Below are 12,962 nucleotides of genomic sequence, written 5' to 3' on the forward strand. Positions count from 1 at the left end.
AGAATGCAGCACTGCTAAAACGCAAAACATATTCCGAATATTTCTGACACCTGTGCTGCAAGACTGTCATTAAAGGAGATGCTTTTCTGAGTAAATATGTTCTATAACGTGTTCACTTGAAGGGGCAGCATAAATGTCACTGCACTCAGGTGATTAAATCCACTCTGAAACTCCCTTAGCCATGGGTCCTGATATGACAGCTCAGGGCTACCACCCTTAAATCCATCCTGCTCCATAGAAAGGTAAAGGTCCCTGATTTATCATCCTCAGAAGATATTCCTGAAGCTTAAATAAAATTACCCAAGATCCCTGTTACTACCATTATTTCCCTGCCAACAGACAGAAATGTAAAGATGGTGCAACCATTAAGGCTGTTGCTTTTCTGCTGTTTGAGAGCTTTGATGTGACAACTTGAAAGTTCATTTAACAGCTCCTTGCCTCCACTGTCATCCTGCAGAGCCTCCAGGTGATATGGCAGCTTCAGCTGTGGTGATGCAGCTGAAATAAAGGCTGTCACAGGTACAAAGCAAAGGATACTGCTTAGCTAAGTCCTTCTCAATAAGTTTTTGCTGCTTTGCTGTTCTTTAATGCGTTGAGTTTTCACTCAGTTTGTATTTTTATATAAGAAAAACAATAATGTTCAAGAAGAACCAATTTCAGTTGACTTAAAAGTGTCTTCAGCTAGGGCATGGCTCAAGCTTATTTCAGTTTACCCAAATCCAAACAACAGTTTGCATCTTCTCTGCAGCTGTACACCAGCACCAGGCAAATTAAAGAGTATTTAAAAGAAGCAGGGATCTCAAGAGAGGAGAGATAAATCCAGCAACATTTGTTAGGCTGGCAAAATGCCATTTGCTGATTCTGACAATGACATTTTATAACCTTTTTGTTTTAAATAAAGATCAAAACCCTAGGATGTTAAGTTTCACCACCACTTCACGAAGTGTTCTCAAGTTCTCTGCCTTAACTAACCTTAAACATATTTATACATTAATAGGAGTCATTAAAAATATTTCATTATAATTAAATACTGCATTCAAAAGGGGTCATTAAAAAAACCTACTGTCTCAAAGTATGTGGAATATAAATCCTGCTGAAATAGTATCTGACCACATCTGTTCTTATATAAAAGTCACCACTTAGAAGTCCCTTTTAAAGTCTGATATTTCATGTACTTCATTAATCCTGAAATCTCTGAAAGCTGCTGTAAGTTGTTAGTGGCTAATCAAATGCATAAATTGGGACCACACAAACCCATGATCGCTTTCAGATCTCCTTCAAGTAAATCTCTCCCTAACAACTAAGAATGAAAGAAAATATTATTTTTAATTACATGAGAAGCGCATGAGAACATAAAGAAGAATGTTCATCAAAGACTACCTAGTAAAGACAAAATCAGCATCTTTTGCAGCAGACTTTTTTCTGCCAAAATTAAATGTGGCAACAGAGAATAAGATGTAGATCTGTGTTTTTGCTGCTCCCCACACCACAAACACGGGAAAATAAATACTCTAAGTGTTATTTGTGCTTCTTTGTAATGTTTCCTTCCTGTGCCATTTCTTTTTCCATCTGACTGCTAATTGCAGTGGTCCTTTTATCCATGGGCTGGTATGGAGACCCGGGCAGCGGGCTGGGATTACAGACCAGAAGCCAGGTCCCAGCACTCAAGCCCCTGAAATGCAGAGACCAGGCTGGCTTCAAGCACGAGCCTTCCCTGGGGCAGAGCAGAATGAGTGCCTGTATTTACACACCCTCTCCAAGTGCTTTTTCAATGGGTACACTTGTTCCAGGATCACATTCCCTTCACCTCATTCTCCCAGCATCCTCAACTTCCTAACATCCTGCAGGCATTTAAAAAAACCCATTTTACACACCTCCCCACAGTGTAAACAGTGAGATTTAAGGGAAAAAAACCCAAAACACCACAGCTCTCCGGGGGTTCTGAACTCATGCTGAAAGTTATCAAAGCCAAGGCTATTTACATGTTGCCCTATTGGCTGTGTTTCTCTCAACAAAGAATTGTGCTTTCAAACATTGATGGACTAAAACTTCTCTGAAGAAATGTACATAGGGTATGTACACAAAGTAAATGTGTGCCCTAGTCACTTAATAGCTGCTAGACTTGCCTATTAAAAAACCCCTCTATGTTAATTCTCAGACTGACTTTAAGTGAAATTTCAAGTAGAAGGATTCCATTCTCCTTATCCCTGAAGCAAGTAAAAGAGGCCTGGAGAAGAAACCTGGAGGGGGACTTGTGACAAGGGCATGTAGTGACAGGACAAGAGGGAATAGCTTCACACTGACAGAGGACAGGGTCAGATCAGAAATTGGGAGGAAATTCTGCCCTGTGAGAGTGGTGAGGCCTGGCACAGGTTTCCCAGAGAAGCTGTGGCTGCCCCATGCCCACAAGTGTTCAAGGTCAGGTTGGAGGGGATTTGGAACAACCTGGTCTAGTGGAAGCTGTCCCTGCCCATGGCAGGAAGGTTGGAATGAGATGATCTTTAAGGTCCCTTCCAACCAAACCATTCCATGGTTCTATGACATTTATTTTCACTCAGCTTCTTTTTGTAAAGACTGGTTAATTTACCCAAAGTCCCAAGCTATTTATAGAGAGATCAAGGAGATCTCTACAATTTCCTGTATTTGTCATACGGCATCTGTTACAATGCAATCAAGGAGATTATTCTGTTTCAAGTCATATCTCCCTTTTTCTTAAAGGCAGAAAGTCATGGATTCTGAGAAGTCCTGAGTGAGTAGGGAGAAATCAGTAAGTTTGGGCTACAAGGGAATTGCATTTGCCAACAAGACCTCCTTCCCAGCAAAAGGCAACACGATACTTGGCACGTCCAGTCTGTAACTTCTAAACAAGAGAAGTGCTTGTGCCTACACTGACCCCTCCACACTCTCAGCTACAGCCTTGGGAGAGATGGGCAGCAGCCAATAACTCACACTAAAGTCCTAATTTCAAAGAACAACTTTTCCTTTAAATTCACACACTGATAAAATTGGCACTTGGATCAACTTTACCACATGTGGCTCAGGTTGTGTCCTCTTATCCGCATTCCAGCCCGGAGCAAAGAAGTTGTCCTGCTTTAGGAGGGCTGTTTCAGTCTTTGATAACTTACCTAATCAGTCCTAATTAGTCAGAGTCATCGAAGAGCCTTCTGCCCTACTAAAGAGTCATCCCCTCAGATATGGCACTGCAGAAATTGTTTCCTGCTGAGGCACTTTGGAAGGTCTGCTTCGCAGAACAACAGCATGAAGAAAGGTGCTTGCACCAGAAAGCCACAAGGATAATAAAATCAATTCTTGACATTTGAGACAGCCTCTTAAAAACAGTCACTGCGTATGCATATAATCACACTCCATAATTACACTAATTTGCACAATTAAGAGCTGGATAAACACCATAAATTTAAATGAAAGACCCCAGGCATAAGCTGGTGCTGCTACCAGAATATTTTAAAATCCAAAATAGTCAACACTGCTGATGACAATTTCTGTAACCACGCAACACAAGAGCGCCTTACTGAAATCCAGAGAGATACTTGCCAGCAAATCAAAAGAATAGGAACAAAGCAATAAAATGGTTTCTTCTACAGCTCATCAATGTTGTTTTCTTCTCAGCCTCATCTTTTGGTTCAGTCACAACTGACACAACAGTTTCAATGCTCCTGAGGTGCCTGTCTCCTGCAAACTTCCCACTCCCTTCAAAACTTCAAATGAGACAGAGTGCTGCTGTTAGAGAGCCAAGCCAAGGCAGAAATCCCAGGGCAGGCTAAGGAACAGACTTTAAACACACATTCACCTGGATAACCACAACCTCCTTGGACAAAGCCTTTGGCATTTTCAGGCTGCCATCTCACACTGGAGATGAGAGATGAAAACAACAGCAATACCCACCAGCTCTCTGCCACATTTCTCCTCCCAGGCACCTAAACCCTTCAGAGCAGTTATCTTTCCCATCAGACAAGATGTTTCCCGTACTCACCGCTCCATGTCTTTGCCTGCATCAGCATCTTCCTCATCAGGCTTGCCATACTGGAATTTTTACCCGTGTTGCCTAAACCTGCTCGGGCCCAAACCAGGTGGAAGAGGTGAAAAAAGACACCTGCATCTTGTGTCTGCCAGCGCCGTGGCTTTTCCTGCAGAGGCTGCCCAGCGACTGGAGCAGCAGGGCTGAGCACACACGCGTGCACGCACACGCACAGGAAGCCTGGGACTGAATCAGTGTTAAATTCACTGACTTCCTTCTTCATGCTGCAGTATCTGGGCCGTAAACAAGCGCTGCACATTAGCTGAGCGAAGCCGAAAAGTCCAGCAGTGAAGGACAAAAGAAGGGAGTGGCTCCAGCAAGGAATAACTATTTTAAATACACAAACATCTTCCCATCAGATTAAAACTAGCTTTTTAAATTAGGCAGATTCTGAAGCCATTGTTGTGACAGGGTAACTCAAGACAAACAGGAGACGCTGCTTCCTCCTCTGGAGAGGTCTCCTGGATTTCCAGGACGAAGCGTCCCATAAGCATTCCAAGTGCCTGGTCAAAAAGTGTTCATCAAAAGAGTTCCAGTCACTCCAGGGATAGAAGGCAAAGAAGGGGGAGGCAGATGTAGAAACAAGCTCCCAGAAGAGGAACCACCAGCTACAGCTGCTGCACCTGGCAGTGCAGGAGCAATGGAGGAGCAGAGGAGGGTGCTGAGCTTGTGTACGGGTCAGACCTTTGGGCTTTGCTACCAGCCTGCCCCACAAGCCAGCCAGCCCCCAGCCCAGCTCTCCAGGAACAAGGTCAGCCTGGCAGAAATGAGTGCAGGGATTTGGCAGGAGTCAAACACAACTCCCCAACAGCGTTTCAAGCACAGCCTGCTTGTGTTCTGGGAGATCCCCACCTCACCACACAAAGCCTCAGGCTCCTTCAGCTTCCAATGGCTCTTCCCGACCTTTTTGTGCCGTTTCCCTCAGAGCATCCTCATGTCTGAGCAAACAGAGCACACACCAGCATGCACCAAACCCTTTTGCACAGATCCAGAGGGCTCGAACATTTGCTCCACTGCTGGCAAAAAAAGCTCTTTTGATGGAGAAAAGAGCAGACAGGTCAAGATCTACTGACCCAAGATGCTGCAAAGGAAGATGCTGATTTCTTTGACAATTCCACTGGCTCCCCAGCAGGTCTGTGCACATGACAGGCATGATGAGCAAGGGCAAGAAGAGACCATGAGAGAGACAACAGCAGCCACTCATGTCCAGCACTGCACTCACAGACTGTGACAAGCTGGGTGGCTCTGGACAGAGCCCTCCCTGGTGTGTGAAGGGACAGAGACACACACAGACTCTGCCCATTTGCTCTGCCCAGCAGCAGCTCTCCAAAGCTGCATGAATGCTGCCATCAGGGCAGCCTGCCACATCCAAGCATCCTTGGAAGGAGAGAGGAGGAAGGATGGACAGCAGAGTCTTGGTCCATCCCTGAAGGTCAGCCAAAATGACCAGTCTCACCTTGGCTGGGACACAGACACAGCAGCCCCTCTGCTCACAGTAATCCAGTGCTGGGAAATGCCAGTCCAAAGGTGGACCTCCCCCAAGCACCTGGGGTGGGAAAGGCTTTGCAGCACTAGAGACTCCTTCTGTCTCTGAAAGCACAGCAGAGTTATAGAGTTCTTGGTCTGGAGCCTTTAGCAGGCAATGTCTTCACTGAAAACACCAAAGAAAAAGTGCCTGACCTCCGTGTGGTTTCTGGAGCCAAGCCACACTGTGGCTGGTACAAAAGGCTGAGTGAGGAGAAAGCCAGGAGCTGGGCAACCCTCAGCCTCAAGATGAGGAGTAGTGCCTGTCTGAAAGAGCTGCCATCCTGTGTGTTTTCAGATGTGCTTTTTATTTGTATTTCTCTCAAAGACCACTTATCTCATAAAACGCCTTTATAACATCTAAACTATTGAGAGATCTGCAACTATTCAAAGACCCTTTTTTATTACCATCTTGCAAAGCTGGCTACTGAAGACCCCCATTTTTTTCTTACTCTCTTAATGAGGCAACAGCAGATTCTTCTCCCCTCCTCTTTTTACATTGTCTTTCAAGAAATTAAATTCTTCTAAAAGTAAACTACAAATAAATTGCTGATATCCCTTAAGGTTACCTGTGAGATCAAGGGGTTGGAGTCAAAAAAGAAACAGTGCTGCTCTCAAAACCAGAGAATTCACATGAATCTTTCCAGGTACAGTGGAGAAGTTTCACAACAACCCTCCACATAAGAGAAGCCCAGCTGCAGAGAGGCAAGGGAGCACAGGGCAAGCAGTGTGAAAGCAGAGTGAAAGCCCAGTAGGCTTTTGCTGAAGGGCTCCTTCTCCTCATTCCACCATCCAAGCCTGAAAAGCAACACTCCCTTATGGAAGAACTGCACACAGTTTCAAACCTTCATTTCCATTTCAGCAGGAAAAACTTGCTAGCACATAAAGAGTTGGACTGAACAAACATCCCTTCATCTTTGTTCCCCTTCACTTGACCAGGTTTGGGTTGGAAGGGACATTAAAGATCATCTCATTCCAACCTTCTGCCATGGGCAGGGACACCTTCCACTAGGTCAGGGTGCTCCATCTGGCCTTGGACACTTCCAGGGATCCAGGGGCAGCCACAGCTTCTCTGGGCACCCTGTGCCAGGGCCTGCCCACCCTCACAGGGAAGAATTTCTTCCCAATAGCCCCTCTAAACCTGCTCTCTGTCAGGCATTCCCCCTTGTCCTGCCTTTGTAAAAATTCCCTCACAGCTCTCTTGAAGTCCCTTTAGGTATCAGAAGGTCCTGTAAGATCATCCTGGAACCTTTTCTACTCCAGGTTGTACAACACCAACTCTGCCAGCCTTTATTCACAGGAGAGGTGCTCCAGCCTTTTCTTCTCCAGATAATTTCCATGGCCCTCCCCTGGACTTGCACCAGCAGGTCCTCATCCTTCTTATGAGGGAGAGGTTGGTGTAGTCCAAGATTTTTATGTACACATCTACCAAAAGACATTCAGAATTTAATTCTTCAAGTGTAATGAAATCACTGCTACAGCACAAAACATAAATCATTTATTTAATCAGCCAAAGTAGGCTTCACATTAACGCCCTTATCTCTGCCAAGAACCAAAACAATCGCCACATAAATATTAACAGGGTTCCTTGGCAGGGCGATGTGATTATCACAGGGAATCTCAGGAGATACTGCAGAACACTTCAGATTTGCACCAAGGTACAGATCAGCTACTTCAGGCAGCAGAGGCTCCTCAGCCTGGTTATGGAGGGGCTCCATGTAGTAAAAATAAAAAGCCCTGGGATGAGACTGCTTGGGAGCAAAGTAGAGAAAACACTCTGAGGAATCAAAGCCCTTCATGCTTCAGAAAGGAAAATGTGATAGCAGCTCTGCAGCTTCTCACATCCCCATGAGGAGAAGAAAAATGGTCTTGAATTTGTGGTCCATTTAAGGTCACACAGAAAGGTGAGTTTGGTCAGTTAAGCCCTTGAAGAGCTTTTCTGGGATAGACCAACACTAACATAAGAGATGGCAATGAGGAGAATGGAGAGCAGCACACAGGCTTCAGGCCAGCAAAGCCATGCTCAAACTCTTCACCCACTTCCACTTTCAACACCACTTCCCCAGTGCTTGGGGCATTCACCTGTTACACACCAACTGAACAGAATGTTCTGCACTTCACTGGTGAAAAGTCAATTGCAGCTCCTCACCTAGATCCAGAAGCACCAGGAATCATGCAATTTCCTGAGCTGAGCCCAGGCTTTCTTGGCAGCCAAGGCTTTCTAACAGGCTTCAAAGGTTTAAACTTTAGACTAAAGCTTCACCAGCTGCACTTTAAACCTGTGCAACTCCCTGTGCTTCCCATGTGATTACAGAAAGCTGTAGTAAAAGCTTGTTCCAAACAAATATAAGACCAAACATATTTTTAATATTACATATAAAACCAGCAATTAGAATATTTGTTTCAGTTACAAATATACTCAAAACCAGAAAAAACTATCACCTTGGGTAGGTAGAGTCACAAGGTATATTTTAAGGTTGGAATCTCATATATTTATGATACATGATTCTGGACCACAACAAAGATTTCAGATCACAGTTGTACTAAGGATGCACCAGCTCCTCCAATTTTACAGGCTTTACCAAAAAGGAAGGACATCCTTTCCCCACCCTTAGATACTGCTCCTTCTATAGACTCTACAAAAAAGAAATAAAAAAAAAACCCACCCAACAAGTTGACACCCAGCACAGTGACCTGATGTTTTCCACGCATTTGCCCTGTGATAAGCACAAAAATGCCTTCTGCTGGGCGTTTTCCCTGTTAACCTTCCTGAGCAAAAACATTAGTGCTCGGAAGAAAACGGAACCTAATGCAGTAGGTAATGATACTAAATATAAGCATGAGTCAAATCACTTTGTTTCTCAGGCATGCAGCTCAACAAGTTGCTTCAGAACAGCAAAAATACAGTCCCTGTGCAGACCCTAGAACAGCTGATCATTCCTCATTTTTATGGGTTTTTGGGGTTAAGCAGAATGTATTCTTGGAAATAGAGTTTCAAAGAACTCAGTGAAACAGATGCAGTTCAGCAATTTTTTTACAGCAGCTGCTACTATTAAAAACCCTCATCACCAGTGACCATCTAACAAAACATTCTTACAACTGCCCTAAGAAAAATGAGGGAACAGAATAAAGCACACGGGGCAGGGGAGTATCCAGGGCACTGCTGAGATTTGTTTCAGATTGCTCCTGCCAACAAAACCACAGAATGATAGCATGAACTGTTCAGGCAGGACAGATTACACTGCCCTGGGTGGCCATGCCATGAGCGAATCTGCTCCCCAACTCCTCCAGCTCCAGCAGAAAGGCAGGGAAAGTCCAAAGTGTTCAAGCCAAGTCTCAAGGTTGGCACAGTGACAAAAAGCCAGCAGGAGATGCTTCCCACCATGCAAGGGACAGTGGGAGGCTGCTTTTGAAACGGAAAAATACACACTTGTTAAAAAGAAGAGATTAAATATCTAATGGACAAGTCAATGGAGGAAATCAATGGTGCGTTAATAGCTTCGATCATTCTCAAAGTATTTGCACAGTCTGCATTCAAAGACTCTCTTTGGGGAAAAAACCAAACAAAAAAAAAAAACCCAAACCCCAAAACATACCACAGATCAAAGTCTTATTAAGTAACTTACTAATTTTTTAAAGTCTACCTCTACAGATACCCACCAACTCCCTACCTCCCATCCCCATAAATTGCACCCAATCTGAAGAAGCCATCTAATTAAAAAACCCCATGTTTAAAGCTTCTCCAGTACCATATCTCTCTGTACATTAACTAGGAATTAAGATAGGCAAGGAAAAGAACACTGAGACTACATGGGAGATCACAATAAATTTGTCTCCAGAGACAGTCTTTATTTGGGAGCAGAAGTTTGTTTATTTACTATGTTTAAATGCCAATTGCAATTCCATGTTTTGCTTCAGCAAAATTTAAAACGGAGTGAAAATTATCTGCAACTGCAGGCAGCACTAGCACTGCTGTGACTGATAGAACAGTTAGGCTTTATGGGCCATGGAGAGCAAGGACAGGGGGTGTGGGGAGAACCACAAACCCTTCCAGAAACATGCCAATAAAATGACATATTGTCTTCTTGAATCCAAGACATCAAAACCAAACATCTCTAATAACTCTTGATAAGACAAATAAATAAAAAAAAACAAAACACCATAAAGAAGTCACAAACATGGAGTCGCCCTTTTTTGCAGCATGAATTCTCTAAAACGCAGCTCATTACTAGATCCAAGTCTCTGCAAAAATCAAAATTTCCCAGGAGCTGCTCTGCAAGGTCTCAGTGCAGGGCTGAGGTTCAGCCTCCCCTCAGCAATATCATCACCTTGGCTGTGGAGGTCTGAGCACAGCCTCCAGCAAGGTTTCCAAGAGCTGTTTTATCTCAGCTTTTCAAACCTCAGTCTCCTTCCCTGAGTCGGGTGTCCCCTTCTCCCCCAGCAATGCACATGCTCTGGAAGAAGTCCCCTCTCTCTGCAGCTTCTGTAACCCATGTTTGCACAATGCATAGTGATGATGAAGAGAAGGAGAGAGGGGGACAGGGGGATAAAGTCAGGTCCTTTCACAGAGGGATATGGAAGTCTCATGTCCTTAGGTGGGAAGGGACATTAAAGCCCATCTCATTCCACCCTCCTGCCAGGGCAGGGACTTCCACTAGATCAGGGGACTCCAAGCCCTGTCCAGCCTGGCCTGGGACACTGCCAGGGATCCAGGGGCAGCCGCAGCTTCTCTGGGCACCCTGTGCCAGGGCCTGCCCACCCTCACAGGGAAGGATTTCTTCCTAATACACACTGAAATCTACCCTCCTTCAGCATGAAGCCATTCTCCCTTGTCCCATCAGCAGCTACAGGTGGTGGCAGAACAAGACAGGCAGTCCCTGACTGCCTGCAATTGTCTGTTCTACCTCCACACAAGTCCTGCAAGGATAAGGCAAAAAATTCCCCCAAAACACAAGCTATACACAGTGACAAGTATTTCTCACCTGTTACACAACAGTCTTGAACAAATGAAGTTTGTTGGACTTCATACAGTATTTTAAAGTGCACTCCAAAAAAAGGTGAAGTTTCAATTTCTGTCAAAGGGTTTTGATAAGGAAGAACTTGTAGATTTTTTCTCTCTTCTCCCACTGCTCTCCGTCCCTCAGGACACAGGCAATTTTCTACATAAATGTGCAGGAAAGACATACTACAGACTGCTTTTGAGCTGCAATTTGAGACAGACCAAAAAAAAAAAAAAGACAGAAGAAAAAAAAAAGAAAGACAAGAAGCTAAATTCAGAAGATGGGAAATCTGAACCAAAAGATGAAAAAGAAGCACACAAATGATGCCATTGCCAGTAAGGGGTAAAGCCTTTGTGGCTGAGCCACAGCAGTGAGTGCCAGCCTGGCAGATCTCAGCCACAAGGAGCTTTCAGCAGCCTAATTGCCTCCCTTGACTGGTGAGTGAATAACTCAGCATCCAGACAAACAGGAAATTCATTGGAAACTGAACAAGAGACAGCCAGTGGCTCATTCTGCAGGTTAATGTGCTTTTAAATGAAATGAACTATAAAAAGATTACAGCTTCCTAATCAAACCACACGTTTTAAAGATGAAAGAGAAGGGAAAAAAGGGGAAGTCAGGGAGACTGAGCATGGGAAGGTAAAATAAGATGAGGTATCTACAACAGATTAAATGGGGCCAAACCAGAAGAAATATGCACTTTGCATACTCTCCTGGGTCCTCACACAGGACACTGCAGTCCTTCACCCAGTGGGAGCAAAGCTGGGAATGCAGATGGCATTTCTCTAGGAAAAAAATTCTGGGCTGCATATCAGAGACAAGTGCATTTCTATAACCCTGTGTTCAGCACAAGGAGGAAATGCTGTTTGCACCTGCAGAACATCCATCTCACTTCTGATCACAGTTACCACAGCACTGCTCCCAGTGTTTGCCACCAGCCCTGCTGGGAGGTGAGCTAAACGATTTTTTTGACAGCAGCAGTGCAAAGAAAAGCACATTAGATCTCAGCCTCCCCTGCATCTCTTGTTCTAGAGGAGGATTTCTAGCCAAATGGTGCTAAAAAGACAAAAGAACAAATGTCTCCTCACACAGTTTACTTGCTGGTGCACCACAGAAAGAGTACATCATTCATTAGTATGCTAATAAATTTTCTGGTTTATTGTAGGATACTGCCAAGTTAAAATAACAAAATACTGCTGTTACTCTGTTAGTGAACTATCTTATCTTTGTAAGTAACAGAACATACAGTTAACTGACAGTAATTGCAGCTTTGGCTACTTTGCAAGGTACAAGAGACTCAAAGGTACCCATTTCCCTCATTCTCACTCACCCCCTGGTGCTATAAAATTTATTCATTGTGGCTCTATTGATAATTTTGAAGTCTGAGATATATTTATTGCAGGTGCCAGTATGATAAGAGAAGGATGCAGATATTAATATTTACCTAAAGGTATTCTTTACCAAGAAGGTCAGCCAACCAAAATGACCACTTTAAAAAAACCAACACACAAAACAAGCCACCACCTTTCTCTGGGACAGTGCTGGCAGTGAGAGGTCACACAGCTTTCAGTGGGAGGTGCTACTGCTTTAGGAATATTATGAAACCATTCCAGCACAAAATAAAGAGAACCAACTGTTCTGTCTGTGGACTTGTGGGAGAGCACAGTGCAGAGCCACCCTCCACCTGCAGTGATCCTCCCAGCAGGAATTTATAATCTCAGAGGCCAAACTGCTGAGGTCCTGCTTGAGAACAGCAGAAGAAATCTGCTGGTCTCTTCTTTTCTCCTCCTGGAATCTCCCTTTTCCCCCACCACAGACCAGACATGCTTAATGGCTGTGACTGCATACAAGGTCCTATTTGCTGTTGGCAGACAGCTGCCAGAAACCTACTCTTAATCCCTAAACTTGGGCACATCAGTAAGGAAAACAGGAGTTTGGAACCACAGGAGAATCTTGTAATTTGCTCTCAGAAATAACCCTGAAAGCCCACTGCAATCCACGTGCAAAAGAATGTGTTTTCCCTCAAAAAAACCTCAAATGAGCATTTCAGTCCCGTGTCATCGTGGGAATGAAAACTGCCCCTTTGGATAACTCATGGATTTCCACGTTGGCTGTGTGAAAGTCTGAATAGGCAGTCTAGTGAAGCAATGGCTTTTCCTTTAGCAGAACAGAAAGGCAGTTGTTCACAATTGTTTTGCACAACTCTTGCTCATGGCCCTTGTATTTTAGTGTTGATGAGAGGAAAAAAAAGCTACAAGATGTGGTAGCCCAAATAAGCAAATCATACCTTCACAGCAGATTCCAGGTGTGTTGCTGAATGGTACTTTGTGAATTTTCCCTCCTATGTGCTGGTAATCCTGGGCTTTTTTAGAACTAAAATTAGAGGCTACCAAGCAGGAAAA

General features: G+C 44.2%; 1 protein-coding gene across 4 annotated transcripts in view; it reads right to left on the minus strand.

Annotated features, from left to right (window-relative positions):
* The window catches only part of RASAL2 (RAS protein activator like 2), a 162,378-nt gene that overhangs the window by 120,892 nt on the left and 28,524 nt on the right, over positions 1–12,962 (minus strand). Inside the window, exon 1 of one of the 4 annotated variants that reach the window (XM_064427705.1) lies at positions 3,992–4,157. The exons of the other annotated variants lie outside the window; for them this stretch is intronic. Within the exon in view, the coding sequence (XP_064283775.1) occupies positions 3,992–4,040 (49 nt within the window). The 5' untranslated portion in view covers positions 4,041–4,157. Of the gene's footprint in view, positions 1–3,991; positions 4,158–12,962 lie in introns of those variants that run through there. 4 annotated transcript variants of the gene reach the window in all.

The sequence above is a fragment of the Passer domesticus genome, chromosome 7 (assembly GCF_036417665.1).
Source record: "Passer domesticus isolate bPasDom1 chromosome 7, bPasDom1.hap1, whole genome shotgun sequence".
In the NCBI taxonomy this organism is placed as follows: domain Eukaryota; kingdom Metazoa; phylum Chordata; class Aves; order Passeriformes; family Passeridae; genus Passer; species Passer domesticus.